Genomic DNA, 17,934 nt, shown 5'->3' with positions numbered 1-17,934 from the left:
GCGGGGTCAGCTTGGAGATGGGACTGGGCTCTGCCTTCTAGATACCCTGGGCTAAAGTCACCAGCCGTTCACAGAGGGACAGCCGCACGTCCCCATGGCTGGGGATACCCGCGGCCCCTCTGCCACCTGCTCCGGGGTGCTGGTGGGGTTAGAGCTACCGCTTCACCACGGGGTGCAGAGAAACTCGGTCCCCAAACGCCCTGCAAACCCCGCGGGGCTGAGGGGATGGGGCGGTGCGCTTGCAGCTCTCGGTTTCTCCTTCTGCGGTCTGTTTTTTTTCCTTTTTTATTTTTTTGCCTTTATTGTTTAGCAGATTTCCCCCCCCTCCCCTTGCACAAGCCCCGGCCACCCCCTTGGCTGGCCACGAACAGGTTAAATTTCCTGTTGCTCAAAACAGGATTTCCTGGTGTCGAAAGGCTGAATTTGCGCTGGGCTGGGAGGATGGCTTTTCTGAAACGCTTCCGCCCGGCCTCCTGCAAGCCGGGTTCCTCCATGGGGCAGCCAGAAGGAGAGGTGATACCCCCACATCCCCACTCACCGAGGGGGTCCCCAGCAATGATGCTGTACTCCACTTGCCCGCTGGGTCCCGAGTCGCCGTCATGGGCCAGGAAGGTCCAGACGCGTGGGCCGGGCTGCCCTTCCGTGACATCGAAGGGACCCTCGTAGGGCCGAGGGAAGGTGGGACAGTTGTCGTTGATGTCGTTGAGGTTCACCAGCACCTGCGATCAGGGCGAAAGGGCAGAGGGCAGTGAGAGGAGAGGGATGGAAGGGGAGACCAGCCCGCTAGCCTTGAGCGTGGGAAGCCATGGACGGGTGACATCGCAAAATACTTCCCATATTTCTGGCTTTGCTCTGTTCACCAAACACCCAGCTCACAGTTCAGAGACTCAAACTCAGTTATTCCTCATCATGCTCATCCTACAGTGACACTATGAAACTCCAGCCACACACAGGTGGGGCCCTTTTCAACCTCCGGGCCGCACACCATGATGGAGAAGTCAACGCAAAAGCCCAATGTTCTCCACATTCACATCCTGAAACCCAAGCTGGGTAGACAAACACCACAGACATGGATTTGACCATAAAAGCCATGAGTTCGGAGAGACCTGATCTCCACAGCCAGCTGCACAGTTGGTCACCAAGGGCTTCATTCCTTATGCTGAGTAAACTTTAAAAAATTTGCAGCTTGCGTCCCTATTCCAACACAAAACACCACCAACACCACTGGCGTGTTTCCCCTCTTACCATCCCTTGCTATGACACACTTAGCTGGCTAGAAATCAATCCTACAGATCTCAAAAGGGGAAAGCATCAACAATTTTAGGACAGAGTAGACCACGGGGCTGCCGGTGAAGCTGGGGATCCAATGAACTCGAGTCTTGACTTTTAACTGAGTCACACTATGTAGAAGACATTTATATAGCCCTATTTATTGCAAAGAGGGTTATCCCCTTGCTAGGCTTTGGGGAACTTGCACAGTGGACAAACGCTGTCTGAAGAGGAGAGTCTCCAGTGGCTAATAAAAGGATGAGCTTTGGTGGTATGGATGGTTACAAGAAAGACGCTGAAAATAAGGAGCTTTCTGACCTCCTGGGTTAAAGGACAATAAAATACATCAGATGGGCATTTGCTACTGGCTAAATCTAATCTTTACAGAACAGTTTATCTGATTCTCTGCTCTATTTCCTAGCAGTGGAGAAAACAAACACTGGAACACCTTATCAGAGTGATCCCATCACTTGGGATCTTAAATAATCACTAAACCTCCTCCTAAAAGCCATGTTTTCATATGGTGCTGGCACAAACTCCCTGGGCCGTGTAGGGAGGGTGTTTCCTATCCCTTCTAGCTTCAATACTTGTTGCTGAAGGGGTTTCCAAGTTCATGTCTCTGCCTGGGCCAAGAACAGGGAAAGCTCTGCCTTTGCCTGCAGCACGCTGGCAGCTGCCGCCTCCCCTGCCGGCACTTAAACCCAAGGTCTCAAGGTTCCCGCTGCAGTTTTCCTGGGCCAGGAAGGCATCTCCAGAAGCATATCTGAAGGCCTCCTGTCTGCCTGAGCATGGAGCACAGTGCTGCCGGCTCGCAGGGACAGATTTTATCTGTGGATATCTCCCACACTGCTGTCTCTCCTTCAGTTTCTCTTTTTTCTTCACACAAAACCCCTGTCTCCTTTTGGGGGACTAGAAAACGCTTGGCTCTATATCTGGGTGAGGCACAACGGTCCACAGTAGAGAGCCAAGGCAGACGATCTAACCAACCCCTTCCACTTCCCGACCCTAAAATCATTCTGGGCATGGACAATGTCTGCTGTACAACCCGTCAAATTTTGGTTTCAGTCACAAAAATAATCAGTGTAGTCGATTCCTACAAAACATTTGCTTTGGAGCTGCTTGTCTGCCCTCCCCACACTTCAAGCAGTGCACTGAGTTCAGGTCACCAGGGTCCAGGAGAAATGGAAGAGCTATAGAGGGAAGCAACAAAAATGACTAGAGGCTTTAAATAACCTCCATACAAGGAACGAAAAAGGAATTTATAAAGCTGATAAATAATCTGAGAAAATAAAGATGAAGCAGAAATTAATGCTCTAGCAATGCTTTACTATCTACTGTCCCTTCAGGCAAGAAGAACCAAGGGGACCTCTAAAGACAGTATAGTGTAACTTAAAAGCAATTCAGGGGATTTCTTCTGTTTGTGTCTTTGCAGGACCTTGCCCACATCCCTGTTTTGTAACCCCCATGAAGGAGCAGGGTAACAGCAACTGGGCAAACTGGCTGCAGCTGGGAGAAGGGACCGGTGACCACTGGGAAGGAGATGTGAAACTGCTCGCACAAGGGGGAACTCCTTGACCCCGAAGAGGCCGTGGTGTCGCAACCCTGCTGGCAGCTCCCTACCGTGGCGGTCGACGTCAGCCGGCGCGAGATGATGGGGCACTGGTCGGTGGCTGTGACGATCAAGGTGTAGCGCCCGTGGCTGATCTCATAGTCCAGCTCCTTCACCGTGCAGATCTGCCCCTGCAAGGCAAGGGGAGAGCGGCCAGGAGTGAGGGGAGCAGGATGGGGGCATGGCTGGGATGGGACTGGCATCCTTACTGACCGTGGTGCTGTTGATGTGGAAGGTACCCAAGATGTTGCCTTCGGTGATGGCATACGCCACTGTGCCGTTGGGTCCCTCATCCTGGTCCAGGGCCTGCACGGTGACGAGGGTGGCGTTGAGTGTGGCGGGACCTTCGTCGAGGGTCACCTCATAGAGCTGCTGCCGGAAAGTGGGAGCGTTGTCGTTCTCGTCCAGGACAGTGACATACACTGTGGTGGTGGCCTGCGGGACATGGAGACATGGCGTTAAGCACCGTGGAGGGATTGGCTCTGCAGCCCCTGGGGCTGGCTGGGGAAGGCTGGACCCATCAAGGTCAATGACCAATGTGGGCTCAACCTTGCCAAGAGACACAAACGGGATGCAGAGCTCAAAATGAAATGAGCCGTGGCTGCAGACGCATCTCCCTGTAACGGTTGGGTACAGAGATAAATGTACAGAGATTAAATCACCCACTTTTTCCCAAGCAAAGCACGTCTCTGTGGGATCCCTCTCCTTTTCACCTGTTTTTTACTGTTGCTGGTAACATTGGGGAGCAGCCCACAGCAGAGGGAGAGCCAAAGGTTGAACGACATCATGCCTCGCTGCCTTTGGAGGAGGCCTGTGCGAGTCCTCACCTTGACACTGGGGACACCTTGGTTGTTATTACCGAGGGTGGCAACGTGATAGGATGGAAAGTATGTGGAGATGATGCTGCTATGGCTCAGGAGAAGAACAAAAATCAGCATCTCGGACACTTGGCCTCTCCTCCCTCAGGTCCCATCAGCTACCTGCTAACCCCAATTTCACCGCCAGTCAGGCTCAGCCTGTCCTGACCCTCTTCCAGCTGTATCTGACCCTGCACAGGCACTTGGATGAAGGGTGTCTTCTGGTTGTGTCACCACAGGGGCGCACCTGGGGACGGGGCGGTGACAAGAATGTGCCACCCTGCATAAGGGCTCAGCTCAAGAGATGGGGTCTCAGGACAGATAAGCCATTTTCTTGGAGTCTCTGGACTTTGTGCCTACACCTTCCCACAGCGGCAAATTTTTTCCTGCCAGAGAAGGGTTACATTTTTGATGAAAGCATCACAGGCGCGTTTGCTGTAAAAACCACAAAGCCGCACGGTAATTAGCTACTTTTCTATTTCACTGCATGCTCCAAATTCAGAGCAGGTTAGCAGCAACGTTTCCTGTGGTTTGCAAACCTCCACGTGTCCCTGGACTCCACTTCCCAGGGAACAGGTGCCTGCCTGCACTGTTCGCAACGAGGTGGCCGGAGATTTTGTCGGTACCTTTTGAATTTGAAGTGAAGCTCCAGGAGGAGTTACATGAGTCGTGTTGCTTTGCTATTTGAGGGCAGAGTAAGGCTCCCCGCCCCACGCAAACAGGCTGCAGGAGGGGGATGCTTTGCTCCCCTTTTTTTGGGGAAAGCTCCGTTCCCTTCCCTGAGCTGGCACTGCTGTGAGTTACCCCTCCCTGTACCTGCCTCCTGTTCATCCCAGGAGGGTTTCTGCCTGCTTAATTGTCACAACCACGGGAAAAACAATAATTACAAGCAAAGTGCACTTTAATCAAGCAAGCTGGAGGTTGGCCCCAGGGGATCAGCTCCCACTGGGGACCAGCACCTAGTCCCTCGTGGCTGAGCACCCACAGCTCCCCCGGCACAGCGAGCATCCTCCTCAGCTACCTCCTGTGCACCCCGAAAACGCACACAGGGGGACCAGGTTGCTCAAAGCTACCCCCTGCAATGCTCTAAGGGAAAAATACCCCAGCAGCTGCACCCGCCGCTGCCCAAATGGGTGGGAACCGGTGTCACCCATCCGTGGGGTGTCCTGTTGGGGTGCTGCCTCTCCCCCACCCCGGGCCGCCCGCAGCTCCCTGCTGCATTTCACCTCCTGGGGGTGCTCGCAGTTCTCTCCGTTGCTGTGTGCAATATCTCAATGAAATTTCCTGTGTGTGCAAGTCCGGCTGTCGCTGCGGGGCTGTTGAGAGCGTGCGGGCGGCTCCGGAGAGGCGAGCTGCCACCGGCTGCCCCAGCCACGATGAAGGCGATCTCCCCCCGGCCTGGGCTGCTGCTGACTGTGCTCTGCCTGCTCGCTTGCCCCGGTAAGCTCCGGCTTGCTTTCCTCTCCTCCCTGCCCGGAGAAACTCTCCTCACTGGGGCTCTGCGTTTGCCCAGCCGGGGCTGCGCCTCGGCATGAGGAATTTGGGGTGTTTGGGGGGTTATTTACTTTCTCACCCTGTGATTTTGGAGTGGGGGGGGAGAAATCAAGCCAGCGTTTCACACGATGCCGGTTGCGTTGAGGGAAAGGGGCCACAGGGGAGCTGCTCTTTTAAAATTCTGGGATTGGGTTTTCCTCCTTCCTCCTTTGCTTTGATCTAATGTGCATGGAAGGAAAGCGGCACTCCCTGTCCCTGCTAGCCCCCCACCGGAGATCCCAAGCTGGAAAAGCTGCCCCGTTCCCGCACGGCACTTTGCCCCGGCACTGGGGAGGTCCCTGGCCGTGCAGTGGTGAAAGGAGCCCTTCATCAGCCCCGGGGGAGCAGAGAGGCGGGTTGTGCGAGCAGGGCTGGGGTGCCCTCTCTAAGGATGCTCTGCTTCGCCGTAATTGCTGGGACGTGCCGGGCAGCTTCTCTGGGTGGGCAGCCAGCCGGGCCAGGACCGCTGTGTGCGGCCACCGAGTTTCCCTTCCCCTGCGTGAGCACTTCCCAGCGCTGGAAGCTCGCCGGCTGCTCGCCAACGCGGTGGGGGGATGCTCTGGGAGGGGGGCTGCTTCGTGCCTGACTCCGCACCAGCCCTGGCAGGCAGCATTTCCGTACCGGGGCTCCAGGGCCAGGTGGGCAAACGGGGGCGATGGCAATTAAAACCACAGCTCATCTGTGGATGAAGAGTGAGAGAACGAAGCTGAGCAGGACCACGGTCCCTCCCTGCCCTGTGCAGGCGGAGGACGAGCATCCTATCAGGCTTGGCTTCTCCCTTTGTCCCGGGATGACAAAAGGACCATCTCCAGGATTTCTGCCAGCACATCCCCAGGAAGAAATGATGCCCCGCTGCAACGGGGCAGGGGGTTCCTTCTCCTCTCTCCTCTGGGACAGCAAGGCTGGTGTGCACTGAAGCGCGCTTTGCTTCTCATCCGAGTGTCTCAACATCAGGGAGCGATTCCCAGCGTCTCCGGGGGGCTTTGGATTATTTCATTTACGTTTCTGGGGTGCTGGGACTGAACATCAGACCTTCTGCAACACAACAAGCTTGGACACTGATGTTCAACATGAGCCTGGTGCCAGAGGAACTGAGCTGCGTGCAACCGCATGCCTGCCAAAACTTTCTCAACCCCCAGCTAATTTTAGCAGGGCTTGATGGAGAAGTAGAGCCCTTAGAGACATCCAGCTCCTAAGTGGTTTGGGGATGCTGGCAGCTAGGTGGATGGAGAAGTGGCTCCTTTCCACCCATGGGATGGCAGCTGAGCTGGACCTTCCAAGATCGCATCCCAAGCACAAACCCAGCGTTGTGACCCTGTCCCCGAGCCAGGGCTGTGCTGGAAAAGAAGCAAGGCAGGACCCTCCGGCGGGTGCAGCAGCTCCAGGCTGCTCTCGCCACGGCCTGGATGATGGGTACCCCACTGCTGAAAAGCCATTTGGCTCCTCAGGGTGCAGGAGATGAGGGCCATTAACATGGGCATCTCTGGCACCTTCAGTAAGTTTTTCCCCTCCTTTTTCTTTCCTGCTGTCAGTACTTGTGCTGAGGTATGAATGCCCCTGCACATCTCACTCGGCTGATAACTCTGAAGCATAATGAAAGCGCAGTGATGATGGGGTTTGTGGCACTTTCATCTGAGGCTGTTACAAAAGCTCCCAGAAGAGGAATTAAAGCTGGGTTCCTCACTCCAGCACTGAGCAGCCGCTCTCTCTCCAGCAGCCCCTCCTCTGCGGCTGGTGAGCCCCTCCAAAGGCTGCAGCCTTCCCACCCAGATTTCCCTGGAGTGGAGAGAGGTGGCATGATGTGCAAATCACTTCTGTAAGTCACAGGAGTGGAAACCAAACACCTGCTTGCCAGACCCGGGGACCAAAGTTAGAAGCAGCAGCCAGGAGAGGCTTTGCTCACCAACCCAGAATTTGGCATGAAATCCTGTTTTACTTAAGCTGTTGGTTGGCAAAGCAACACAGGCTCCTCAGCTTTAGCACTTTTCTGCATTTTGTTGTCTCTGAAAGGAGCGCTCCCAGGTTTCAAGCTAGGCAGTGGTGCCGGCACCAGGGATGTACCAGTGCTGCACCGCGCTCTGTGCCACACCGATGCAATGCCGACGATGGGAGCTGAAGATACCGAGGTGCCAAAGAGGAAGAGTGGCACTTTTGGCACCCGCTTGAGACCTCCTCTGTCTTTACCAGATGGTGACAAGACGACAGCTCTCAGCTTGGACCTCCCCGGGTCCAGGCTCTCTCAGCCGGAGATGCGCGGAGACGGGCATCTGGCTTATTTTGGCAATTGCCAGCAGCGCTGACTTCAAAGGGAATGGTCCGACCGGGATGGGACAAAGCCAAACCTGGGGTCTGGGTATAGAAGAAGCCCACAGCACCCGAGGGGGGAGATTTAAGGTCCACGAGCTTTAGTGTAAAGACACTGACAGAAGCCATTCCTTCCAGGCACCATCTGGCATCTCGCGCGGCTTTAAAGCCTCGTTACATCTTGGAGAGGGAACAACCACCTTCCTGGCACTGCTATGGGGCACGCCGTGCCTTGCCAGCTCTCCTCCCCAGCTGTTTTCTCCTCCGCTCAATGACTTCTGGAAGCCTTCCCCTGCTCGGGAGAGAGAAGGGAAGTTGGTAATGCCGAAGGCTTCGCACACGTGGTAACCTCTGCCCCTCCCTGCGGCTGGGCGCTGCTGCCGAAAGCGTGGGCTGCATTGGCTTTCCATCCAGCCGGTTCCCATCAAGCCCCGGGGGCGGAGGCTGGATGCTTTAATAAGGCACGGCTTTGCAAACCGTGCGGGGATGAGTGGGACGGCCCCGTTTTATTTGAGGGGAGGGTGGTGGAAAACAAAGACTCCCGCAGATACTTTTGCAAGGTGTTGGAAGTGCAGCTTCCTCCAATAGAGCCCTGGCTTCCCTTCCCCTGGCTCCCAGGGGACCCCCGATGTGAATGGGGCACTTCCCGTTGCGGCAGGTATCAAACACAGCTGAGGTGCCTTTTGTGCTCAGAGTGCTGGCAAGGAGGTGGGCGACCTGCTCCGCTGCGTGCCAAAACCCAGCCAGCCTGGCCAAGCATCCCGGTCCCAGCAGCCTCCGAGGATGGGGAGCAACTGGGGCTTGAAAGAAGCAGAAACGGGGCAGCGTTGAGCTCAGGCCACGCAAACCTCTGCCCCAGAGTAGCCCCGGGGATGTGCTGCCCCACATGCCGTGGGGAGCAGGCTGAGGCGCCCGCAGGAAGCCGGAGCGATTAGCCGGAGCGGTTTGGCAAAGGTCACGCTGTCCCCAGCTCTGCGGGACATCTCAGCACTGCGTGCTGCAGACTGGGGGGGTCCGATGGGGCCGATCCCCTCCCCAAACCCCCCTCTCCCTGCAAAGCACCCTCAGGCAGGCTGCTGGGACTCGGGAGGGCTTCATGGCTGTTCTTACGTGGCTTAAGAGATCATCATCCTCCCAAAAGCCATAAATAACCATGCAGGGTGGAAGGCACGGGGGACATTTTCGCTTTCGCTCTCTCAAGCGGAGCCCCGTGTCGGGGCGGTGACGGCGGTGACCCTGCACGGAGGCGGACGCCCTCCAGGCAGCCCGGCGATGGGGAGCCTCTCACCCGGCTGGATGGCTCGGGGGCAGGCGCGGCACACCCGGCTGTGATTGACGCCCGCTCGATATAGCAAGTGAAAAACCTCAAAGCGAAACGGTGGCGGAGCTAATGGCACAACAGGATGTTACCAAAATAAAAGAACATCTTGCCCTCATACCATCTTCTCTGTTGCAAACCAGCCCCAAGAGCCTCTTTTTCTCAGTATTTTAAAGAAAATGAACACAGAACCTGCTTTTCCTTCAGCTTTCAAAGGTGCAATTTGCACTTCTGCAAACACAAAGCGGCGTCAGGGCCAGCGCACCAACGACTCGCCCATATTTTCTCTTTTCTCTCCCCTCGTGCACAGCTCCCCTTACCCACCAGTACCCTCCACTGGCATGCTGGGACAGGACCAGTAATGCCGTGGTACGCTCCTCTGCCTCCCTCCATCCCCTCCGACACGCTCCTGTGCCTCTGCCAGACCTCCCACTATTTGTTTTGCAGCCGGCAGCAGTCAGGGATTTCTTTCTGAAAATTGTTTTCATTTTCAAGCAGCTTCTCGCAGTTGGCGGCGGCCAGTTCCCCCTTCTCCTCCCCAGGGGCTGAAAAACAAGCAGGGTGGGACCCGCTCCCTGCCTGATCTCGGGGGCACGGGCTCCTCCTAGCTGTTTTATTTCTTTTTTATTTTTTTCTCCTTTTTATTTGCAGCCGGCTCAGCAGCACTTTTATTTCCTCATTCACAAGCCACACCCCGCTGCCCTGCTTTGCAGAGGTCTGGTGCCCCATAAGCAGGCTTCTGGGGCAGACCCCCCCCACCTCCCTGCCCCACACCGCCCCGCTCTGCCAGCCCTGGGCAGACTTCTGCCTCCCTGCTGCGGCTGCTCAGCTATATTTAAAGCATGCCTCTCCTTCAGGGATTACTTCTAGGGTGAAGTTGTGCTCCCAGTCCTGCTGGGATGTTGCTACAGAGCAAGTGAAGGGCTCACACCGTGTTTCCCATCTCCCTTCTCTTGGGATATGGGGAGCTCACGAGTTTTCCTTGCCCTAAGGGGAGGTGAAGGCTTTTTTCCCCTCTGCCTGCAGGATGATGCTCTCCAATTGCTCTCTGCAACCCCGAGCCATCCCTCTGCCAACATCAGTGGTGGGGTTTGCAGTGCTTGTTTGGGGAGGGATCCCCATTTTGCTCTGAACTCAGGGCAAAGCCAGGGCTGTAGGGTCTGACTCGGCCGCCATGCCTTCTCCCCGGCAGGAGGGCCGGCAGCTTTCCTGATCACCACCCCGTACTCGCTCTGCGTCTGCCCCGAGGGCCAGAACGTCACCCTGACCTGCCGGATCAGCGGTCCCCTCGCCGACCGCCACGACCTCCTCTACAAAACCTGGTACTTCAGCAGCAACGGCGACCAGAGCTGCTCCGAGAAGAAGCACATCCGCAACGTCACCGAGAAGGAGCTGCACCACGACCTGGGCAGGCACCACGAACCGTCGGGCAACGGCACCCAAAAATCCCCGCTCGGGGGGCAAGCCAGCCATCATGGGGTGGAGTTTGTCCCCGACCACCACGGTGCCTTTCACATCGTGGTGATGAACCTGACGCTGCAGGACAGCGGGAATTACTGCTGCTACGCCGTGGAGGCCAGGCGGGAGCACGGCAAGCCCCACACCCTGCAAGTTGCTCACAGCTTTGTGGAGCTGCAGATCCAGCAAGGTGAGGGGGGGCAAGGGGAGCCCCTGCCAGTCCCGCGTCCGTGCCGGGGTGCGTTGGGGCAAGGCGGCAGATAAGGGCTGGTGGGGGTTGCTGGGGTGCAGCATCGGGGCTGGGGAGGCAGGGTGTGCGGATGCTGAAAGCCCGAGCCACGCTGCCGGAGTCAAAGAGCAGCAGATGTTGAAGGTTTGAATTAGGGCCAGAGAGCACTGGAACATTTTAAAAAAAAAAAAAAAAAAAATAGAAAAAATAACTCAAGAGGCTGGAACTCAAAATCCATGCTACATAGTTTCACTGATCTTCCTCAACCTCTTTCTGGAAGAGAGGAAAACAAACCTCAACATAAAAGGAGCTGGCTGGCAGGCAAATCCGAGTGTAAGGGCTGCAGGCATTGCTCGGGACGCAGGGGCAGCAGCCCAGCAGGGATTGCTGCCCAGGGATGCACAAGCTGGAGGGGGAGGCATCCCCTGCCCTTGATTTGCAGCGTTAGGATAGATACTTTTTCTTTTAGACCAAAAAAAAAAAGAACCTGCATGGCTCTGCCGCCCCGAGGGAAAAGGGGTCTTGCAGCAGGAATCTCAGTGTAAGCTTCCCAGGATTAAAGTCTTGCTTTTGGGATGCCGGGCTGATTTTCTCCGTACCAGTGTGCAAAGGCAAGCGCAGCTAGCAGGTGGGGGAGCTCTGTGGTACCTGAGCGAGTCCCCGGAGATCTAACACGCTTTTCTCTTCTCCTCCACAGGCAGAGGAGGGCTTCAAAACTGCACGTTTCATACCAGCACTAGCAAAGGTAAAGGGAGAAAAAAAAACCCCTCTCTCCAATGCACTGCTTGCCATCCTGGCCCATGTATTTCACTAGGGACGGCCGCTTGCTATAAACACACCCGTGTCCAGATGCAACCTCACGGTCGGGTGTTGGGGGAATGATTTCCGAGGCTGTCCCCATGGGGTGCATCTGACAGGCACGTCCTCAGGCTGAGGAGAGCCTCCTTTGGCCCATGTTTCCATGTCACCTGGATGTGACTGTCCTGAAGCCCACGGATGTCATATACCCTGTGGTTATAAAGCACCTGAGCCCCCCCCAAACACGGATTTAGTGGCCGCTGCCATGAGCAGATGGAAAGGGACAGAGAGATAGAGTCGCAGGAATCTCTTGCAACACCCTGCCGCCGTCCCGAGCCCGCGTCACCTCGCCCCAAGCAGAGATGCTCTAGCAGGGGAAACCCAAATCTTGCTTGAGCGCTCAGACACCATGAGGCTCCCCCGGCACTGTGTCTAGACACTGGAGGTGCCCACGCTTCGCTATGCAAGTGGTTTCTCCGTGGGTCGCTCTGTCTACCCCTGTTTGCTGCCTGCTAAACGGGCAGATTTTGCTAAAATTGGTTTGCGGCACGGTTGGGGCCAGCCCAGCCATGGGAAACTGCACCATCCTCCCCACGAGTTGTGCTTTCTGTCTCAAAGCCTCAGTCCCAAATGCTGGGACACCCTGTCCCGCCGGGCAAAAAAGAAAAGGGGGGAAAAAATCCCCTCCTCCCAAAGACACCCAGAGCATGAGGCTGCTTCCCCAGACAGATGCGCTGGAGAGGAGGGCTTGAACTGAATCTGCCCTTGATTTAGGCAGCCCTCGACCCTGCCACAAGCTGTCCCACATGGACCTTGATGGCCACAGACGTGCCCGAAGGCTGCCAGCCTTTCTGGGGAGCCTCTGCGGTAGAGCTCTGCAGGGGCACGTTCGTTAGCAGAGGCCTTAGGTGATGAGCCCTTTGATGCCCGAGTACTTTGAGGCAGCCCAATTTTGATGAGCCGGCCGTGGGTCAGGGTTGGCACTCTTTGAAATCACTGAGAGCCTTTCTGCTGACTTCAGAGGGCTTTATCAGGGCTCCTGCTTCTCTCCTCATATCTAGAAGACCAACGAAAGACCTTGAGTTGTCCTCCAGCAATGAAGGACTTTGGCCAAGGTCCTAAACCGATGCCTCAGAGCTTATCCCCACAACCGGCAATGCATCCTAGCGTGAATCCTGCTAGGAGCGGACCGCCCGTGCATGCGGGAGCCGTGTTGCATCAGGCGTGGGGCAATGCCAGTGTTGCCCCATGCTTCTGCTACGCCTTGAGGAAGCCAAGGCAATGCAAGGCGAACCCTCCCTACCGCCCGCTCCAGCTCTGCCTTCTTCTGTTGCAGATATCACGGCTGCCGCGCTGGCAACTGGCGCCTGTATCGTGGGCATCCTCTGCCTGCCCCTCATCTTGCTCCTGATTTACAAGCAGAGACAAGCGGTCAGCAGCAGACGTACGTACCTTCCCCTCACCAGCTGGCCTGTGGGGACACCCATCTTATCTTATCTCCCGGCCTTTATGGGATGGGATGGGATGGGATGGGATGTGTCCTGCTGGGGTCAGGGGGTTTGGCTGCCCTGAGTCCCATGGGCAGTGTGTAAGGTGGCCCAGTGACAGGTCCCTGCCAGTTACCTCCTGCAAAGCTGCCCTGGGAAGGGCCAGGCATGCCTGCAGGCTGCCGGCGAGGAGTGTGGGGTAGGAGGGGGACCCGCACCACCTGCAAGGCACCCCGGGAGTGTGCTGCGGGCACTGAGACTGCAAAGATGCTCCCAGGCCCCCTCCTCGCTGAGCCCTTTCCTCCCCATCCACAGCGAGAGCCGGCTCATTTACTAATCTTTTCCTCCACCGCACAGCTGAAACAGAAGCTTCGCCTTCTAAGTGATTGAAAAAGCATTATTTGTGCTGTTTCTCCCCCCCCCTTTAAAAAGACCCTTTACATGTCTATAGCAATAGAACTGCAGCACGCCAGGTCTCCCTCCACTGCCCCAGCCCTAGAAAACCAGGCAGTGCCAAGGTGCCGCTGGCTGCCAGCTCCTGCCCGCGCTCGGCTCCCAGGGATTTCAGTAATTAAGCAGAACAGGGCACCACCTTAACCAGCAGAGCCATTTCAGCTGGCCTTGGGCAAGCCAGAGCCCTGCGGTTTCTCTCACCGAGGTCGGTGGGCAGCTGTGCGGCTCTGAGCAAACCCTTTGGAGAAGCGGTTTTTGCAGCAGCGGCAGGCACGGTGCCAGCCACGAGAACAGGAACTGCGCTTTCGACATGTATCCCTGGCCAAAAAGACTGGCCACGTGCCTTCATGCACTCATTTTGCCATGGCCGGGGTGCAGCTCCTGCCCTGTGCTGCAAAGCATCGCCTGGATGCTATTTAACCCCAGGGGGAAGGCAAAACCCAGGGGGACTTGCTTCTGGGGTGTCTCCAGTGAAGCACAGGTTGTTACTGGCACTGGAAGAGAAAAATAAGTCGGATCAGGTTAGCTACAGGTTATTTCCATCGGGCGTTTTCCATCAGCACGGTCTGGGCCAAAACTCACGTGTCTTGGCTAAGGATGCTCGTCGTGCAGCATCACGCCCAAATAACATGGGCTGCGGGATCTGCTGCGGCTGCAGCAAAGACAATGAGGAAATAAATAACAGGGTGCTGCCCAGACAAACGCAGGGGCAGCCAAATGGCAGGGTGGCATTTTTGCAGAGCCCCAGGAGGGTGTCCCGGGTGGGTGGCGGGCACATCTGGGCACGAGCGGGGCTGGGCTGCAGCCCAGGCGCCGCAACTGCGCCTCGCCTCGCACCGGCAGAAGTGCCTCCTTCCCCCTTCTTTGGAGCCTGCGGTTTCCATCTGGGAGGAGGCTGGGCTGGGGGGTAAACAAGGCGGGAGAGGGCAGGGATGCAGAGAAGGAGGTTTGGGAGCAAAGAAGAGGCTGATGCTAACGAAGGGGGGAAGGGAGGGAGGAATACAGAGGAAGAGGAGGAATTGGATAGGGATGAGACATCAGAAAACAGTGCTGGCAGTGGGTCTGGGTTTGATGCTGGGCTTCATGCTGCCAGCACTCACGCCAACCGTTTTGTCTTTGGCAGGTGCCCATGAGCTCGTCAGGATGGAGAGGTGAGGAAACTCACGTGCTTCCAGCTCCCCACAACCTCCTTGCACCCCCTCTGCCCGCATCCCGGGTGCCGCAAGGGTCTTGTTCTCTTCTCCCCTCCCCTTGAAGCCAGAGTGGGGGGGATGCTGGCAGCACCCATGCCCAGGGTTCTGTCCCTTTCCGGGCAGCCGCTGTTTCTCTTCCCTCCCTCCGAGTGGGAAGTGGCTCCTTTCTTTTTGCCTGTGCCAAGGGCATGCGTTTCCCCACGCCCCAGGAGAGCTTGAAACCGCAGTGCCTTTCGGCTAAGCTTTCCCCCGCCCTGCGCCGGGCTCCCCGCTTGCTCTCAGCCGAGGTGCCACCGCCTGAACTTGCTCCTTGCACTGCTTGGTTGTTCCCAGCACTCAGCCAAAACCCCGGGGATAAAAAAGGCTCCTGAAATAAAAATGCAAATCCCCAGCCCTCACACCCTCTCCTCTCCCGCAGTAGCGCCCAGGGCATCGAAAACCCCGTCTTCGAGGCGGTCCCCTCGGCGAGCGCAGAGCTGCGGCCCCGACCCCAGCTCTCCTATATGGCCAGCCGGCAGCCCTCCGAGTCCGGCCGGCACCTACTCTCCGAGCCCGGCACCCCCCTGTCCCCCTCCGGCCCCGGGGACTGCTTCTTCCCGACGCTGGGTGAGTGACCGGCGATGCTGAGCCCCCACGGGGACCACTGCAGGAGGGGTGGGGGGGAAAGGGGCAGCCAGGGTGGGTGGACGGGAAAGGGGGGGTTAAGTATCAACTGCAAACTTTGCATTACGTGGGACATCAAGTCCCAGGGCTTTGAAGATGGGAAGGACCCAAAGCCTCTGTTTTCCGTGCAAAAGCAGAGTCTGGCCACTTCCCGAAGCTTATCCCCGCAGCTGCAAGCTGGACTAATACCCCTGGTCTGCCCTTTTCCAGATCCCGTTCCCGACTCACCAAATTCCTTGAAAGCCTAAAGACCCCAGGAGGAAACCACATCCCCCAGCCGCAGCCGGGAGAGGCCAGGCAGCCACCGCGCCGTGCTCACCCAGCCGAGACCCCCGGGAGGGCAGCACGGCCACGGGCAGCGAAGGGGAGGGCGGGTGCCCTGCCCTCGCCTCCTGTCCTGGCTCTGCCCTGGGGCTGGAAGCGAACCTCTCTTGTCCGGATTTTGGGTTTTAGTACCTGTTTCTATGGAGAAGAGCACGGCTCTGTACTGCTCACATTTTATGGACTAGCTTAAAATTGGGGATGCGGGGAAGGACGGATGACCCACACCTGCAAACCTCCCCAAGGATTTAACTTATTGCCAGGGGTTTAAGCTCTGCCACATCACGCTGTTTCTGCGTCTTTGACTGAACATCCTTTCCGGGAGCGGATGGTAAAGTACTTTATCCACCGCAAGACAAAACAGGGTCACCGGCCAACCTTGTACTACCTTTTGCTTTGCAAAACAGGAAGGGGAGAGGCTCCCTGTCACCGACGGAGCCCTCCTTCCCCACCAGCCTTTTGAGACGGCCACGGACTTGCGGGGCTGCCGCGTCTTCAGCTGGACACACTTCGGGAGGAGCCTTATTTCTGCTGCAATTTTATCCTTGGCTTGGGATCAGGGAAATTTATCTTTCTGTTTGTTTCATTATCAGTGCTGATTAAAAGAAAAAAAGGATGTTTATGGTTTTTGTTTGTTTTGGGTTTGTTTTTTTTTTTAAATGCCTGTAAATTAGAAAGTTCATCTGGAGGGTGTTGGAGGATGTTCCCGTGACGTGGCCGAGGGCCCCCGCGGAGAGGCGGAGGGACAGAAGCACAGAGCGGGCGATGGGAAACGCTCCGGCTGGCTTTCCCCCCCCCCCATCCTCCTGGGGCCAGCACAGCCAGAGCAGCCATCCCTGGGGCCGCTGCCTTCAGCCACACCGGAGGACCCTGCGATGCATCCTCCATCCGAACGCAGCACCCCGGCATCGCTTATCCAAAAGAAGCCGTGGGTCAGGCTCCAGCGTGACTCAGCCCCTGGCAAGGAGATAAAACCTTGTGGTAGACACTGTTACTCGAAGGGTGTGTTTGTTTTTTTTCCTCTTGTTTCTGTTTTTGTTGTAAAGTGGAGAAAAAATTGCCAGTAGACAAACATAAACATTAGTCATAACCAAAACAGTGTCAGACCTGAGCAATAACCGTACCAGGCAGTGTGCCTGGGCAGAGCATCCCCAGCAGCACGCCGAATTTTCACACTATGTGGCTGGAGGCAACAGCGTTTGCCTCTGCAATGGCCTGGGGACCCCCTGGCCTGCTGCAGGGTTTGATTAATCCAGCGTTGGCTTCAGCGAGAGCCACTCCAAGACGGTCCGGCCACAGGCAGAGGGATAAAGGAGAAGCCAGCACCAACGCCCCCACCGCGGACGTAACTTCCTGAGCACGGGACTCGAGCTTTATTGCCACCCACGGCTCAGCCCCTTTCCCAGCTTTGCTTTGGGGAAGCTCGCCCAGTGCCTCCAGCGCTTCCCTCTCCCCGTCCCAGCTGCTGCGGCTGGAAAGGCATGTGGGGGATTTGCCTGCCCACGGGTCCTAACCGCTTTGAAACCCTCTCCAAGTCTCTCCATTCGCTAAGGAATGCACTGTTTGATGACAGAATAAAGCCTTGCTGGAAACTGGTTTCCCTCTGTGCTGCAGGAATCCCATTTTTCGGGATGCCCCTGCCACAGGCAGGTGCGGTGAGCAGGCAGAGACGAGCTGAGCAGCCACGTTCTCTGCCAGAGGCACTGGTGCAGCACGTCGGGGTACTGCGTGGCATCAGGGACTGTTTCCCACCTGGAAAGCTCACCAGAAGGAAGACTAAAGACTTTTAGGGGAAAGAGGTGATGGCTACCCAGCCTTCCACACATGCTGGCACGCTGGGTGCTGGCACCCCACCTTGGCCCCCACCACTGGTGGAGAAGATGGCACGGAGCTGCACCTTCGGGCAGGGTGCTCATGGTGAAGGTGACCCAGCAAGATGCTCATGCCCTTGCCGGGTCCCACCAGCGCTTGCAAGCGCCCGGCTTGGGAACGCACGTCAAGCTGGCGCTCCGCTGCCCGCTGTTTTCCGCTGCGTCAGCACTCAGGGCTTTGCTGACGGGAGAGCGAGGAGCCGCGGCGCTTCACCTGAACTCTCGTTTCAGAGCGGGCGGACGGGAACAGAAACTGCAGAGGCTGGGGGCGGGGGTGAGACAGGCACCTGGGTGGTGAGGAGCGGCTTTGCCGATCCACCCCGCCTCGCTGCAGCCCCCCGTGCCCGGGTCTGCGGGTGCCAGGAGGAGCCCTGCTCCGGCGCATGTGGGTGCCGCAGCTCCCCGGGGCAGTTATCCTTCCTTCTGCTGCGGGAAGTGTCCCAGAGACTGGGGAGCAGGGCCAGCCCTTGGGGAGGTGCAGCTGCAGGCTTGCAGCAGGGTCAGACGGAGCCTGGGTGTCTCCTGCAATTCCCATGCAAGGACACCGAGACTTTCCAGTTGCAGCTCAGCA

General features: G+C 57.1%; 2 protein-coding genes across 2 annotated transcripts in view; one reads left to right on the top strand and one right to left on the bottom strand.

Annotated features, from left to right (window-relative positions):
- Positions 1 to 17,934, bottom strand: part of CDH23 (cadherin related 23) — a 201,700-nt gene that overhangs the window by 14,717 nt on the left and 169,049 nt on the right. The window contains exons 37-39 of the mRNA XM_059821557.1: positions 3,092 to 3,313; positions 2,890 to 3,009; positions 539 to 719 (exon numbers count right to left, since the gene is read on the bottom strand). Of these exons, the coding sequence (XP_059677540.1) occupies positions 539 to 719; positions 2,890 to 3,009; positions 3,092 to 3,313 (523 nt within the window). The remainder of the gene's footprint in view (positions 1 to 538; positions 720 to 2,889; positions 3,010 to 3,091; positions 3,314 to 17,934) is intronic.
- On the top strand, positions 5,101 to 16,091 carry VSIR (V-set immunoregulatory receptor). Its single transcript, XM_059821274.1, has 7 exons — positions 5,101 to 5,175; positions 10,083 to 10,538; positions 11,275 to 11,322; positions 12,712 to 12,819; positions 14,439 to 14,466; positions 14,927 to 15,114; positions 15,382 to 16,091. The coding sequence occupies exons 1-7, from the start codon at positions 5,112 to 5,114 to the stop codon at positions 15,417 to 15,419; spliced, it is 930 nt and encodes a 309-aa protein (XP_059677257.1). The 5' UTR covers positions 5,101 to 5,111; the 3' UTR covers positions 15,420 to 16,091.

The sequence above is a fragment of the Gavia stellata genome, chromosome 9 (genome assembly GCF_030936135.1).
Source record: "Gavia stellata isolate bGavSte3 chromosome 9, bGavSte3.hap2, whole genome shotgun sequence".
In the NCBI taxonomy this organism is placed as follows: domain Eukaryota; kingdom Metazoa; phylum Chordata; class Aves; order Gaviiformes; family Gaviidae; genus Gavia; species Gavia stellata.
This window is presented reverse-complemented; position numbering and strand designations above follow the sequence as displayed.

What these genes read in the sequence shown, in the direction of transcription:
- VSIR (XM_059821274.1), top strand. Translation starts at nt 5,112, where the DNA reads ATGAAGGCGATCTCCCCCCGGCCTGGGCTGCTGCTGACTGTGCTCTGC. An exon ending in CTGCCTGCTCGCTTGCCCCG is followed by an intron (nt 5,176 to 10,082) that starts GTAAGCTCCGGC and finishes TCTCCCCGGCAG; the next exon opens with GAGGGCCGGCAGCTTTCCTG. An exon ending in GGAGCTGCAGATCCAGCAAG is followed by an intron (nt 10,539 to 11,274) that starts GTGAGGGGGGGC and finishes TCTCCTCCACAG; the next exon opens with GCAGAGGAGGGCTTCAAAAC.